At 43.6% G+C, this 16,897-nt stretch overlaps 1 protein-coding gene across 2 annotated transcripts in view; it reads right to left on the bottom strand.

Annotated features, from left to right (window-relative positions):
• Positions 1–705: 705 nt before the first annotated feature.
• Positions 706–16,897, bottom strand: part of pdlim3a (PDZ and LIM domain 3a) — a 39,219-nt gene continuing 23,027 nt past the window's right edge. Inside the window, exon 7 of one of the 2 annotated variants that reach the window (XM_060916720.1) lies at positions 706–1,143. In XM_060916720.1, the coding sequence (XP_060772703.1) occupies positions 975–1,143 (169 nt within the window). In that variant the 3' untranslated portion in view covers positions 706–974. The remainder of the gene's footprint in view (positions 1,144–16,897) is intronic. The other variant, XM_060916721.1, reaches the window with a different exon arrangement.

The raw sequence follows: 16,897 nt of genomic DNA, 5'->3' as shown, positions 1-16,897 counted from the left end.
CTATAAGCCATGTACAACGAGATTGAGCAGAATAACTATTTTATTCTATCTACATTCACTGGACTTTGAGAAATAGAGTATTTTTATTTCTTGCAAATTTGATGAATAAAAATTTTATGCAAAACGTCCGACAAAATGATTTCCGCTTAGAATGTAAATAAACCAGTGAATTGACAATAGCAATTTGTGAAAAATGCTATAGTAATAATTCTTGAAAAATAAAAATATGTTCTTACCATTAAATACTTTCATTTCATATTTTGTTGATTTTTTTTTGTATTTTTTTGTTTTGTTTTTGAGTGGAGTTATTATTTCATCCTCAATTGGTTCAGCAACACACTCTGCCATTTTGTTTTTCTCTACTCACGGTATATAAGCTGATAGCCTAGTAGTAGAGTAGCCAATCAGCGTGCGCGATTGCTCATATCCAGTGAATGTGGATAGAATAAAATTCATTAGCTGCCAAATAGTATATCATTCATATTATACTAATTGGTGACGACTTGTTTTTACTAGAGTGAAATTGAAACAAATTTCTGTCAAATTCGAATAGAAAATCTACTTTTTAAAACTTTTTTAATGATATTTCTTGACTGTACTGTAACCTGATTAGCAGTTTCACACGCATGCACATGCACACAATACACACACACAGTACATGGAATGTCCTGTACCAGAGAGAGATGAGACCAGGCTGATAATCACACAGTTATAAATTTCATTTTATTGAAATCTTTAGCCACAACAGCTTATTCCTACAGTATGTATAAAGCACAGTGTATACACATTTCAAAACCCACAAATAAACTGATGTTCCATACAATCAATACCTTGCTGTGTTTTCTCAATAAATCACCATGCTGATTGTGTCTGGTATGTGTACCTCGAGGTGAGTGCACTCCTAAGTGAGTATAGTGTTATTATTATTTTATAATATTCGGATGTAAGTGCGTGTTTGTGTGTGCATGTAGTATCTACAAGTCTGGACTTTCGGGAGGTTTTGCGTGAGCATGTGCGTGAGTTTCGCAGTAGATTTCATCATCTATAAAAAAGTAGCCTTTTTGTTTCAGGTTCTCCTCACAGTCTGAGCAGACGAAACAGCCAGGGTGTCGATACTTATCATGAACTTTCACTACCATTCCACTGAGAAAGACAGGAAGAGAGAAAGACAAAGAACAGTTATATATACACAAAATATTTAATGTTTTAGGTGTCATTGATATTAATAAAGGGTGGTATGGTGGTTAGCACTGTCGCCTCACAGCAAGAATGTTCTGGGTTCGAGCCCAGTGGCTGACTGGGGCCTTTCTGTGTGGAGTTTGCATGTTCTCCTTGTGCCTGTGTGGGTTTCCTCCGGGTGCTCCGGTTTCCTCCCACAGTTCAAAGGCATACAGATTAGTTCAATTGCTGGGTTCAGTCACATTACTTTTTTTAGCGGTTTTACCAGAAGTGAAATAGCTGGTGGTCTAAACGGCTGCTGTAGTGCAAACAACTAACGATTATCAGAGTATGCTCATAATCTAGAAGCCGCTGCTCACTTTAGATATATTCAGAAGATTGCTATGTGCAATGGAATCGACCCCTACAGTCTGGAAAAGGAGGATTTATCATACGATCTTGAAAACTACCTTTCAGTTGAGTTCCCCGACATCTCAAACTATCTGGTGTTGCAGACATCCTTCTACACCGCAAAACAGATGAAAGCTTGGAAGAGTATAGAGGCTTACAGCTTTTTTATATGTGACTGGGTAAAGGACCTCGGTATCAAGTTGCTGCCGAATTAATCCTGTATTGTTTTTGCCCGTGTAAGTATGTTTTATTTAAGCTGTTCATTCACGTCTTTACAAGGAAGCACTGCAAGTTGAAGTGTAAACAAGCAAACAACAGTTCGCTTGATTCTTACTTGTGTTCGCTCTTATCTCTCAGGTAAATCATTCACAAAGCTCATCAGAAACCCCTTTAAAGACCTGGATCTTAGTTAAACAAGAAGGAGAAGTGATCACAGCGCATTGTAGCTGTATGGCTGGGTAAGAATTTTGTCGAGACCTTCATGCATACGGACTTTGTGAGGAGTGAGGAGTAAACAAAGAAACAGCTGGGGACTTTAGCTCTTTTGTGAAATCCTGTGTTCGTTCAGCCTTTTTTATTAGTTCACGGGGAGCCCTGAAGAAACTTTTATCACAAACTAACTAACAAAAAGTACCATAAAATAACGACACATAGCAAGAAAAGTACTTGGAAAACACTAAGGACATAGCTGAGAGGGATATACAAACCTTTCATGAAGTTATCACTGCAAAGTTGAGCATGCTTCGAATCGGCTCCCTTAGATTTCAGTGAGAGGTTCAAAAGCCACCTTTCTCGACGTCTTTTTGTGAAATCCTGTGTTCGTTCAGCCTTTTTTATTAGTTCATGGGGAGCCCTGAAGAAACTTTTATCAGTTTCATGGTTTGATCGATTCAAACAACCTAAAACAACGCAAGCATAAGGCATTTTTCACGTGAGCAATGCACCTTCTCCGTACAAACGCTTTGTCAACTGAGCTTTGATGGACCACCAGCTAAAGTTTTGAATAACTAATGAGGCAGATGTGACATCATGTGAAACCCAGCAATTGTCTACTCTAAATTGCCCATGTATGTGTACCCTCCACCAGGTGAGGGTTTGGGTCTCTCTAGTGTGCTATAATCACCCAAGAGAATTCATGGAAGCTAGTTGATGGCTTCCTGGATCACAGGCCCTCAACTATGACGATGACAACAGACAGACAGATATTATAAACAAAATGGCGTTAAGATATGAACAACACAACCTTTGTTTTGGTTGTAGTCGTGTTTTCACCCTCCTGTCATGAATTCTTTGCCCTAATGTGTTCACCTGTTCTGTGATCTTAATTAGTGTTATCCATTTACAGTGGTGCTTGAAAGTTTGTGAACCCTTTAGAATTTTCTATATTTCTGCATAAATATGACCTAAAACAACATCAGATTTTCACACAAGTCCTAAAAGTAGATAAAGAGAACCCAGTTAAACAAATGAGACTAAAATATTATACTTGGTCATTTATTTACTGAGGAAAATGATCCAATATTACATATCTGTGAGTGGCAAAAGTATGTGAACCTCTAGGATTAGCAGTTAATTTGAAGGTGAAATTAGAGTCAGGTGTTTTCAATCAATGGGATGACAATCAGGTGTGAGTGGGCACCCTGTTTTATTTAAAGAACAGGGATCTATCAAAGTCTGATCTTCACAACACATGTTTGTGGAAGTGTATCATGGCATGAACAAAGGAGATTTCTGAGGACCTCAGAAAAAGCGTTGTTGATGCTCATCAGGCTGGAAAAGGTTACAAAACCATCTCTAAAGAGTTTGAACTCCACCAATCCACAGTCAGACAGATTGTGTACAAATGGAGGAAATTCAAGACCATTGTTACCCTCCCCAGGAGTGGTCGACCAACAAAGATAACGCCAAGAGCAAGGCATGTAATAGTCGGCGAGGTCACAAAGGGCCCCAGGGTAACTTCTGAGCAACTGAAGGCCTCTCTCACATTGGCTAATGTTAATATTCATGAGTCTAGCATCAGGAGAACACTGAACAACTATGGTGTGCATGGCAGGGTTGCAAGGAGAAAGCCACTGCTCTCCAAAAAGAACATTGCTGCTCATCTGCAGTTTGCTAAAGATAACGTGGACAAGCCAAAAGGCTATTGGAAAAAAAATTTTGGATGGATGAGACCAAAATAGAACTTTTTGTTTTAAATGAGAAGCGTTATGTTTGGAGAAAGGAAAACACTGCATTCCAGCATAAGAACCTTATCCCGTCTGTGAAACATGGTGGTGGTAGTATCATGGTTTGGGCCTGTTTTGCTGCATCTGGGCCAGGACGGCTTGCCATCATTGATGGAACAATGAATTGTGAATTATACCAGCAAATTCTAAAGGAAAATGTCAGGACATCTGTCCATGAACTGAATCTCAAGAGAAGGTGGGTCATGCAGCAAGACAACGACCCTAAGCACACAAGTCGTTCTACCAAAGAATGGTTAAAGAAGAATAAAGTTAATGTTTTGGAATGGCCAAGTCAAAGTCCTGACCTTAATCCAATTGAAATGTTGTGGAAGGACCTGAAGCAAGCAGTTCATGTGAGGAAACCCACCAACATCCTAGAGTTGAAGCTGTTCTGTACGGAGGAATGGGCTAAAATTCCTCCAAGCCGGTGTGCAGGACTGATCAACAGTTACAGGAAACGTTTAGTTGCAGTTATTGCTGCACAAGGGGGTCACACCAGATACTGAAAGCAAAGGTTCACATACTTTTGCCACTCACAGATATGTAATATTGGATCATTTTCCTCAATAAATAAATGACCAAGTATAATATTTTTGTCTCATTCATTTAACTGGGTTCTCTTGATTTACTTTTAGGACTTGTGTGAAAATCTGATGATGTTTTAGATCATATTTATGCAGAAATATAGAAAATTCTAAAGGGTTTACAAACTTTCAAGCACAACTGTATACCATGCTGTATCGTCTTAACCTTCAAGTCCCAAGTAAGTCCCAAGTCTTTTTTGTCTTGGGCAAGTCAAGTCAAGTCACAGGCTATGTCAAGTCAAGTCAAGTCAAGTCAAGTCAAGTCCTATAATAAGTCAAGTCAAGTCCAAGTCAAGTCACCTTAGGCGTATTGGCGTAATTTTAGCAGTAGAATATGAATTTAATACATTGAAAAGGCAATACATAAGTAAATGTCAGTAAACATCCCTGGCACATGTGCCCAACCTGTTAAATATTTGCATTTTAAATACTCATGTTCTGTAAAATACATAAAACAAAACAGTAATAATGTCACAAAGTTATTTATTGATGGCAAAATTGATTGCAAGATTGAAAGCCAACTAAGTTTCTCACATTGTCATCAGCCATAAAGAAAAATAAACAGAGAATTGGCACTCTTATGCGCGTAGTTAAAGGGGAACAGAGGGCAATATATAGAGTAAATATAACAATAAAACACACATTAACGAACCTTATTCAAGATTTACAAAAGTTTTTTGTTCTAAGGTTGGAAAGTTATAGTGTTTTGAAAGTAGCTCGAGCAAACTATTTCCGCAGTTTGAACAGCCCGCCATGATATTAATTTTATCCAATCAGAATGCACGTTCATTTTCTCTGCGTAACACTCATGACGTATGTATGTGCCCAGTTGTGTTGGCTCATTGAGGTTGGGAATAGCACGTGTGAAATACCTGTTTCTGCCTCTTGCGACAATTTCGCAAGTCCACGGGTGGCGCCTATCTCATTGCAGCAAATAAATTCTGCTGGACTCGTGAGCAACTCCACGTTACATTTTCCGCACGAGCACCACGCCGTGTCACCTGCACGCAGACGCTCTGCCCCATGCTCGCCATGCCCATGGTCAGCATCAGTCTCATCCTCGCCGTCATCCAAGCTTTCTTCTCTTATTTCATCACCGGAGTCGAGAGTACCTCTCCTAGCTATTTTAAGTTCGTTTCTTAAGACAAGGATTTTTTAAGATGTTACCTTGTTGACAGTTTCGGCGAGAATCTTCCGCCTTCTTCAAAACAGTCACCAGATGTGTCCTGGGGGAGCGACCTGACAGCAGGAGGCGTGAACTACCTGTCAAATTGGGCGGGACGTTCACGCCTCCGTAGCGTAACATCAGCTGATAAGGCACGTCACCACTCGACATCTGGTGACTGTTTTGAAGAAGGCGGAAGATTCTCACCGAAACTGTCAACAAGGTAACATCTTAAAAAATCCTTGTCTTAAGAAACGAACTTAAAATAGCTTTAATAGTTAGACATAATGAACTTCCACTACATAGTACTTCTAGGTTCAAACTGGTACCCTTCTAAGCCATAGCCTGCTTGCAGTGTGTCTTGCGGGATCTCTTCGTATGATTCGACAGAGCTGTCGCTTTCACTTGATGCGCCCGACGCCATGATTACACGCTTATCTCCTCTATTTCGGAGAGTTCTGCTAGTGCAGTGGGTAGCGCTGACGTCACGGTCTTTTAAAAATGGCGACTCTTGTGCGGTTTAGCGTATAAAGTATTATATTTACAATTACCAAGATATTTCGTTGTTTTCTAGTATATAAATTTGATAGAATACTTAAGAATACGTTACTTTGTCACATCAGCAACTGTATATATTATATTTGGTACCCCTTTAAAAGAGGGTAGGACGACACCTTGGGTTAACAGGGGCATGAGCTCCTCCAATCTCTAATCACGTCAGATGAGATGATTATTATTAATAAGATACACGTGGAGAAACCTGAAGTGACTTCGATGTATGTTTGCGCCAGTAAAAAAAAAACCCCAAAGGATAGAGAAATGTGTCAGACATAATTTAGGTCTCAAAAAGAAGACCTGTTCGCCCGTGCAAAAGTGACATCATCTTACCCCATATGACAAGCTACAGAGGTGTGTGCAAAAGTGCTCTCTCGCTCTCTCTCTCTCCGAGGCTGCCTCAGCCTGTGCGGAGCGTGGACATACGACTTTGGCGCGGGAGTCTTGGTTCCCGCTATAATAGATTGTTACGAAAATAAATGTTAAATGAAATATGCATCCCGCGCATTCCTTTCCACAGGAACTTTGCTCACAATGTTTCGGTCGTGGCTAATGCACTGTCCTCCTTACCACAAGTGCAACGTTTCGGGAACAATATGGAAAGGACAGTGCGTGGGATTCATCTTTCCTTGAACAATTACCCAGAGACTTTATAACCCTTTGGTGACTGACCCCTTGAAAATGGTTCCTCCAGGAACCATGACGTTTCAGTTGTCAAGACAACGGAAAAACTAAAATACAAATACAAATACAAGAGCATTTTGTTTTGTGCACAAGAGCATTGTGACGTATCTTTCTGTTTTTGTATTTTAGTTTTTCCGTTGTCTTGACAACTGAAACGTCATCGTTCCTGGAGGAACCATTTTCAAGGGGTCAGTCACCAAAGGGTTTAAATTACCTCACTGGGAAATATCCAATGCACCTGTTCGGTTACAGAGTTGTGCTCTCTAAATTGTAGTCATTCAAACCATTGTTTTGGCGGCCTGGTAGCCTGATATACTAAATGTAAATTCATGGTTTGGATAACTGCACAATTTATTTTCGTAACACTGTGTTACAGCAGGAACCAAGACTCCCGCGCACAGTCAGCCTATTTTGCAGAGTTTAGTATTGCTGCTAGCCTGTATTCAAACAGCGAGTGGCATGCCGGTGAATCCAAATTGTGGCGCTTTTTTCAATAGTGCATGATAGGCAGTGGGACGGAGTTTTCTTTTCTTTTTTGATCGGGTAGTGTGACGAAAAAAATGTGCAGGTTGCTGCACTGCTATTTCAAACGGCTATGATAAACTCCCCAGCCTCTATGCCCTATGGACAGTCTGGCTAATGTACACGAACACACTTACACGAATTTGTACTGCTCATGAACGTGTACATGTTCACAAGCTGACCATTAGCTTAACCCTGAAACAGAACAACAGGGTAGGAAGCTGCTTATGTTATTCAGCATCACGACTGCAAAGTGCACAATCAACTTACTACTACTGATATACAATATCATTAAACTTGACGTAACTACATTGCTTACCAGCATTCACATAAGAATTTCACAATAATAAACTGAATCCCTAGCTACATCTGCAACGGCTAAAATCCTCCTACCGCTCACTCTCGTGGCTAACATTGGCTAACGAGGAGTTTAGCTGCTATCACCAAATAACAACACATTAATAAACTTACTGGGCAGAATGGATCTTCAAATGCCGGACGAAATTGGAGGTCGTGGTCTGGCTGTCAGAAATCGTCACGTTGCAAATCTTGCACTGCGCCGTTCGTCGTTTACCTTCTAGGCAGTAGCCCTTGAAGCCGAAAGTGATTACTCTTGGGATGGCTGACATGATGATATGATGTGAAATCTGTGAACACATCGTGGCATGGGGCGTGCCAGTATATAGCCCACGCAAAGAGCGTGCCTGATGGACAGGGCGGTGACAACGCAACGGCAGTGCAATCAAAATTACTGAAGTATGTGCATATTACATTTTATTTTCACAATAAAAACACGATGGAAATAACACTCAAGTCACTCAAGTCATCATGTGTCAAGTCAAGTCCTGAGTCTTAAACGTCCAAGTCCGAGTCAAGTCTCAAGTATTTTCATGTTTTGTCAAGTCAAGTCACAAGTAATGAAAACAGTGACTCGAGTCGACTCGAGTCCAAGTCCCCAAGTCTCAAGTCCCCACCTCTGCTTAGTACCCTTGCGAAGTCTTGTCAGTTGTATCATTCAGTTCTGAATCTTATTTTGTGTTCCACGTTTATTCCAGTTTTCTGACTCATTTCCATATATAAATGTTGTTGATTCCTCATTTGATGTATGTGGATATGGATACTCACTATCATTTTTGGATTTACCCAAATAAAACCAACACTGACTATATGCACTTGCATCCTTCCTCATTCTCCAGCATGTTACACTTCACCTTTATGTCAACTTTGTAATAACCTTTATAATCTTTAACAACTTCCTTTGGATGCCACTTAATGTAGTACACTATCGATACTACTGTTGCAGGATCCACTGACAATTAAATTTCTGACTTTTTGAAAAATGTGTATGGATTTGAGTATAGATTATAAAATAGACGTATGTCAGTAAACCCGCTGAGAAAGAATGAACTACAAACATGAACACTCTGGACTACAGCTCCCAAAACACACAGCACCCTCTGTCTCCAGCCTACTGAATCTCAGCTGGCTCTCATTTCCCTAATTACCTGTTCCTCTATTTAAGCTCCCTTAACAAACACACCATTGTGAAGTATCATCCTGCTAGTTCAGTTCATACCAAGGCTTGTATCTTTTCTGACTACCTCTTATATTTCTGACCCTTTGCTATTTCCTCCACGTTTTCGCTCTTTGTCTTTCCTATGTTACGTTGTTCGCCGATTGCCCAACCCTCACTAGTTTACTGACACCAATTCCAGTCCCTTAGCTTGGCTTTGTTGACATTCTGCAATCTATTCTCCTCCGCGCATACATTTGCAAGTGCTTGCATTCAAACAGGATACTTCGCCAACATGGATGTAGCGGAGGACACTAAACAGACTGCTCTTAACGCGCAGGGGTGTTTGCTGGGAGAACATCAACAGATGCTCTCCGATCTCAACACTCGGATGACACAGCTTGCAACTGTGATGTTGCAGGCCCTCCTAGCATGCCCCGAGTCTCCTCCTAGCCCGGCGTTGCAACTTCCCAGTCCGGAGAAGTTTGCCGGAGACGCTATCACATGTAAAGGTTTTGTGCTGCGATGTTCTATGTATTTTGCCACCATGCCAACTTATCTGATGAGCATAAAATTGCTAAGTTTGTTTTCTCACTGGCAAAGCACTCCGCTGGGCTACTGCCATTTGGAACAAGGGTGGTGAGCAAACTAAGTCATACGATCAGTTCCTCTCTATTCAAGAGAGTGTTTGACCATGAACCAGAGGGAATAGAGGTTGAAGAGAGCCTACTTGCCAGCTCTCAAGGTTCTTGAAGTGTTGCTGAATATGCCCTGGACTTCAGGACGCTAGCAGCCGCTAGTGAATGGAACAACCCAGCTCTGAATGCAGTCTTTTGCCAAGGTTTACGTCCTGAAATCATCAGCAAACTGGCCTGTAGAGATGAGAACCTCACTCTAGACTCCCTCATAGACCTAGTTATTTGTCTCGACCAACTGTTAAAGCACCGACCGTCTATCCACGATTGTACCAGACCTGTTCAGCGGTCAGAGGACAGCTCACCCATGGAGGTCTCACACACTAGGTTAACCCGTGCTGAGTGCACTAGACGACACAAGGAGGGGTTATACTTCTACTGCAGGAGCCCCGAACATAACATCCAGCACTGTCCGATCCGACCAGCTCGTGAAACCCCAGCAGAGAAACCAGTAAGATCTACGAGTCTAGTGAGAGAGTTCAACTCAAAATCCTTCAAGATATCAGTTTTACTAAAGGTGGCGTCCTCCACTTATGTCCTATCTGCTTTTGTTGATTCAGGGGCAGAGGGGAAGTTTATCAGTAATACCATCATGCCGAAGCTCAACATGCCTACCACCCCTCTGCACAGTGCACTCAGCATTAGGGCCATCGATGGAGGACCCATAGGCGACAGGCTGGTCACTTCACGGACCCAACCAGTACAGATTCAAGTAGGAGCATTGTACAAGGAATTCATCTCATTGTATGTAACGACAACCGTTGATCATGATATTATTCTTGGAAATAATTAATAATAATAATGACATTATTTCCAAGAATAATGTCATTATTATTATTAATTATTTCCAAGAATAATCATGACATTATTCTTGGAAATAAAACCAAGATGGCGCTGCGGACGGTTGCTTTGGTACTTCGCTCTCTCGTACTTTCTACGTTTTTGTTGTGTTTCTTGTGTTTCTTCGCTTGTCACATACTCTAGAGAAGAACTCATAAACGTTGGCTTAACCACCAGTAAAGTTTTTTCATCGGCTTTCATCAATCCGGAAAGTTCTTCAGAGTTACTTGTCGGGGGAGCAGCAGCTCTCTATGGATTACGCCGGGGACGCCGGAGACACCGGGGGAAGCGAGCCGGCACGCTCGTCAGACTGAGGCAGCTGGGGTTTCGCACTGCGCTTCCGTTTATTCACCTGGCTAACGTCCGCTCTCTGGCCAATAAGATGGACGAACTGCTGCTCCTCAACACAATCAACACAGATTTTAACAGATCTGCTGCCTTGTGCTTCACCGAAACCTGGCTCAGTGAGCACATCCCGGACTCTTCTCTCCACCTTCCTGGATTTCACCTGCACCGAGTGGACTGCGAAACGGAGCTCACGGGGAAAATGAGGGGAGGCGGAGTCTGCTTTTATATTAACAAAGGTTGGTGTACTGATGTCACAGTTCTAAATAAATCATGCAGTCCTCATCTGGAGTCATTATTCATAAATTGCAAACCATTTTATGCTCCGCGAGAGTTTTCCTCGTTTATTCTGGTTGGAGTTTACATCCCCCCTCAGGCGTGTGTTAATGAGGCATTACAACACCTGGCTGACCAGATAAACAACGTGGAGAAAAACCACCCGGACTCTTTGCTCATTGTTTTGGCGGACTTTAACAGAGCAAACCTCAGCCATGAACTGCCAAAATATAAACAGCACATTGTCCCACCAGGGACTCTAACACTCTGGACCATTGTTACACTGTTTTAAAGGACTCATACCACTCTGTCCCCCTTGCAGCCTTGGGACTATCTGATCACTGTATGGTTCATCTTATCCCGTCCTACAGGCAGAAGCTGAAATCTGCTAAGCCTGTAGTTAAGACGGTGAGGAGATGGTCTGATGAGGCCAAAGTGGAACTACAAGTCTGCTTTGACTGCACTGATTGGACTGTTTTTGAGGCTGCAGCTTCAGACCTTCATGAACTGACTGATACTGTGACATCTTACATCAGTTTTTGTGAGGATATGTGTGTGCCCACCAAGACCTTCTGCACATACAATAACAAACCCTGGTTCACCGCAAAACTTAGACAGCTTCGACAGGCCAAGGAGGGGGCCTAAAGAAGTGGGGACAGAGTCCTGTACAAACAGGCCAGAAACACACTGACGAAAGAGGTGAAATCAACTAAGAGGAGCTATGCTGAAAGGATCAAAAACAGCCTTTCAGCCAACGATTCGGCATCAGTGTGGACAGGCCTGAAGAATATCACTAACTACAGGAGACCATCCCCCTACACTGCAATGAACCATCAACTGGCTGACGAGTTGAATGTGTTCTACTCCAGATTCGACAAATTCACACCTCTCCCCCCCTCAGACATTAAAGACCCATTCACACCCCCTGCTATTCTGCCTCCTCTCGCCTCTGACCCCACACCAGCACTCAAGGTCTGTGAAGAGGATGTTTGTCAGCTTTTTTGCAGACCGATCAGGAAGGCACCTGGCCCAGATGGTGTGTCACCCTCCTGTCTGAAGGTCTGTGCTGATCAGCTGGCTCCCATCTTCACCCAGATCTTCAATAGATCCCTGGAGCTGTGTGAAGTCCCCTCATGCTTCAAACGCTCCACAATAATCCTGGTTCCCAAGAAAACCACCATCACAGGACTGAATGACTACAGGCCTGTAGCTCTCACATCTGTAGTCATGAAGTCCTTCGAGAGACTGGTGTTGTCACACCTGAAGGACATCACAGACCCCCTGCTGGACCCCCTGCAGTTTGCCTACCGGGCAAACAGGTCAGCGGATGATGCAATCAATATGGGATTGCACTACATCCTGCAACACCTTGACTCTGCAGGGACGTATGCTAGGATTCTGTTCGTGGACTTCAGTTCGGCATTCAACACCATTGTTCCAGACATCCTCCACACCAAGCTCACCCAGCTCACTGTGCCCTCCTCCACCTGTCAGTGGATTACAAACTTCCTGACTGACAGGAAGCAGCAGGTGAGCATCATATCCAGCACTCGGACTGTCAGCACTGGCGCCCCCCCCCCAAGGGTGTGTGCTCTCCCCACTGCTCTTCTCCCTTTATACCAACGACTGCACCTCAAGAGACCCGTCTGTTAAACTCCTGAAATTTGCAGATGATACAACAGTCATCGGCCTCATCCGGGACGGTGACGAGTCTGCATACAGACGGGAGGTTGAATGGCTGGTCTGGTGGTGTGGTCAGAATAATCTGGAGCTGAACATGCTCAACTTTGGAGATGACAGTGGACTTTAGGAGGAACCCCCCCCCACTCTGCTGCCCATCACCATCACCAACAACACTGTGACTGCCGTTGAAAGCTTCAGGTTTTTGGGTTCCACAATCTCTCAGGACTTGAAGTGGGAGACAAACACAATCACTATCATTAAAAAGGCCCAGCAGAGGTTGTACTTTCTGCGCCAGCTCAGGAAGCTCAACCTGCCTAAGGAGCTGCTGACACAATTCTACTCTGCCATCATTCAGTCTGTTCTTTGCTCTTCCATCACTGTTTGGTTTGGATCGGTCACCAAACAGGAGAAGAACAGACTGCAACGGACAATAAGGACTGCAGAGAAAATTATTGGTGTCAACCTGCCCTCCATCCAAGACTTATATTTGTCCAGAGTCAGGAAACGGGCAGGTAACATCTCTGCGGACCCATCACACCCTGGTCACAATCTGTTTAATCTTCTCCCCTCAGGGAGGCGATATAGATCACTGTATGCTAAAACAACCAGACACAAGAATAGTTTCTTCCCTCAGGCTGTCTCTGTGATGAACAGCTAAAATCCACATTCATATATCAGTAATATCACTTGCAAAATATCTGCACACTCATACTGTCATTCTGTGCTCACTGTTTTATATAAATTTTTTTTTACTTATTTAAATTTACTATTCATCTTTGCACTATGCACCATATCGCACCAAAAGGGAAATCTTTTCTGTGATGAACAGCTAAAATCCAGATTCATATATCAGTAATATCACTTGTAAAATATCTGAACACTTATACAGTCATTCTGTGCACACTGTATACTTTATATTTATTTAACTATTCCATACTTGACTTACCTGGATTACTTTGCACTATGCACCTATTTTTGTTGTTGTTGTTTGCTTGTTTGTTTGTTTTGTGTATACGCTTTATCTGTTTTTGTACTAGGAGAGCTAAGTGAACCGGAGTCAAATTCCTCGTGTGTCCACACACCTGGCAATAAAAGTGTTTCTGATTTCTGATATCCCTGGCTACAACTTCATGACCCTCTTATTTCATGGCAAAGTAAAGAAATCCTTCAATGGTCACCCACATGTTTCCAGAGCTGTCTTTCTCGTCCCCAGGTCAAAGTATCTTCCACCTCTGTGGAAAGTCCTCAACCTGACTCCATGGACAACGTTCCTGATTGCTATTGGGACCTTTCAGAAGTCTTCAGTAAGGGGAAGGCCTGTGGGCTACCACCACACAGGCCATACGACTGTGCTATTGACTTACTGCCAGGTATGTCTCCTCCACGTGATCATATTTATCCCCTATCCCAAAAGGAACATGCTGCCATGGAGGAGTATATTCAGGAGGGCCTCAAACAGGGATACATCCACCCTTCCAAGTCTCCCGCATCTGCTGGTTTCTTTTTTGTGGAGAAATGAGGGGGCAGACTAAGGCCCTACATTGATTAGAGGTTTAAACCAGGTCACCGTCAAGTATCCTTATCCTCTCCCCTTGGTCCTAGCAGCTCTGGAACAACTCCGATCCGCAAGGATCTTTTCCAAGATTGATCTGCGCAGTGCTTACAATCTGATCAGGATAAAGAAGGGCGATGAATGGAAAACAGCTTTCAGTATTACCACTGGACACTTTGAATACCGGGTCATGCCTTATGGCTTTTCTTCGGCACCCAGTGTGTTCCAATACTTCATTAATGACGTGCTACAGGACATGCTGGGCAAATGTCATCGCTTATATTGATGATATCCTGATATACTCCTCAGATGTCCAGAGTCACCAGGAACATGTCAGAGCAGTTCTCAAGTGACTACTAGAGAACAACCTCTACATGAGGCTGAGAAATGTGAGTTTCATCAGAGTAGGATCTCCTTCCTTGGCTATATTATCAGCACTGAAGGAGTATGCATGGACTCGTCTAAAGTCTCAGCTGTAACGTCCTGGCCAACACCCAAATCTATAAAGGATCTTCAATGATTCTTGGGCTTTGCAAACTTTTACTGCTTGTTCATTCGAAGTTTCAGCACTCTGGCAGCCCCTCTAACCACCTTGCTGAAGAAGGGTCCCAAACGCCTGCAGTGGAACCCAGCGGCTGAGGAAGCCATTAATTGGCTTAAGCTGGCCTTCACTTCTGTGCCCATACTCCAGCACCCTGACCCTACAAAGACGTTCATTGTAGAAGTAGATGTGTCTGACACTGGAGTAGGGGCCATTCTGTCCCAATATTTCGGGGAAAAACAGAAGCTACACCCAGTAGCCTTCTTTTCTAAGAAACTAACTTCAGCAGAAAGGAATTATGATGTGGGGAACAGAGAACTTCTTGCTATTAAACTAGCCCTTGAAGAGTGGCGGCATTGGTTAGAGGGAGCCACTCACCCCTTTGTAATCCTCACAGATCAGAAGAACTTAGAATATCTTAGGAAAGCCAGAAGATTGAATCCACGTCAGGCCACGTGGGCATTATTCATCACCCGATTTAACTTCATAATTTCATTCCATCTGGGTTCCAAGAATACCAAGGCAGATGCTTTATTCAGGGCATTAGGTCCATCCCACCATGACTCAGTTTCTCATCCCACCACAGTGTTTCGTACAGTCCATCACCTGGGAACTGGACAAGGAAATAAGCAAGTCACAGCCTCAAACTCTGCCCATTCATCTCCCATCTGGCCTTCTCTATGTACCCAACCATCTTCGCAGCAGACTCATCACCTGGGTGCACACATCTCCCACCACTGGGCATCAGAGTAGCCAATGCATGCACCAAATGTTAAGGAACAGGTACTGGTAGGAGAATATGCTTTCAGAAATCAACCAGTTCATTGCCTCTTGCTCCGAATGCGCTCAAGCAAAGGTTCCAAGAACACCCCCCCACCCCTGCCGGCAAACTATGCCCTCTACCAATTCCCCAAAGACCTTGGTCACACCTAGCAATTTACTTTATCACAGATCTCCCTCTCTCTCAAGGCAACACCATGATAATGGTAACCATCAATCAATTTTCTAAAGCACTGAAACTCATTCTGTTGCCAGGCATCCCCACAGACTCTCAGACGGCAGAACTGTTGTTTCAGCAAGTCTTCAGGTACTATGGTATCCCCGAAGATATAGTTAGTGATCAGAGACCCCAATTCATTTCAAGTTTTTGGACAAGCTTCACGGAGAGGTTGGGAGTAAGCCTCACATTCAGCTATCACCCCCAGTCTAACGGCCAAGTAGAGAGAGCAAACCAGGAGATCAGGTGTTTTTAAGAATCTATTGCATGTGCAACCAGGGGGACTGGGCGCACTTTCTTCCTTGGGCTGAGTATGCACAAAACTCGCTTAAACACTGCCACACAACTGACACAGTGTCAGTGCATACTCGGCTACCAACCACCCTTGTTTCCCTGGGACGACGCACCCAGCCAGGTACAAGCCATCGATGACTGACTGGTTCAGATGCAGTCAAACCATCTGGGAGGAGGTCCATCAGTGGCTAGAATTAGTCTGCGCCAAGTACAAAGAATATGCAGATAAGCATAGAGGAGACACTCCTAACTTCCTCCCTGGTGACAGAGTATGGGTGGCCACTAAGAATTTGGGAGAAATCAACACCTATAGAAAAATCCAGCCATGCTACATTGGGCCATTTAAAGTTTTGCACTGCGTCAATGAAGTATGATACAGTCTTGAATTCCCCCCTCACAGCCGAGTATCACCTACATTTCATGTCTCACACCTAAAACCTGCTATCCCGGGGCCCCTTGCCAGCAACACACCTACCCAGGAACACTCTGCACTCAATCTAGAGGGAGAGCCCATCTACCAGGTCAACAAGATCCTCGACTCGAGACGAAGAGGAGGCCAAGTCGAGTACCTGGTAGATTGGGAAGGATATGGGCCAGAGGAACATGGTTGGGTCAAGTCCAGGGACATCCTCGACCCACTTCTTAAGCAGGAATTCCATACCCATCTCATCTAGTCTCGTCTTCATCTGCTTATCCAGGGCCGGGTCGTGGAGGCAGCAGTCTGAGCATGGAAGCCCAAACTTCTCGTTCCCCAGACACCTCGGCCAGCTCCTCGGGAAGAACACCGAGGCGTTCCCAGGCCAGCCGAGAGACATAGTCCCTCCAGCATGTCCTGGGTCTTCCCCGGGGCCTCCTCC

The sequence above is a fragment of the Neoarius graeffei genome, chromosome 3, assembly GCF_027579695.1.
Source record: "Neoarius graeffei isolate fNeoGra1 chromosome 3, fNeoGra1.pri, whole genome shotgun sequence".
Taxonomy (NCBI): domain Eukaryota; kingdom Metazoa; phylum Chordata; class Actinopteri; order Siluriformes; family Ariidae; genus Neoarius; species Neoarius graeffei.
Note: the sequence above shows the minus strand (reverse complement) of the source record. Positions and strands in the feature narration are given on the sequence as shown.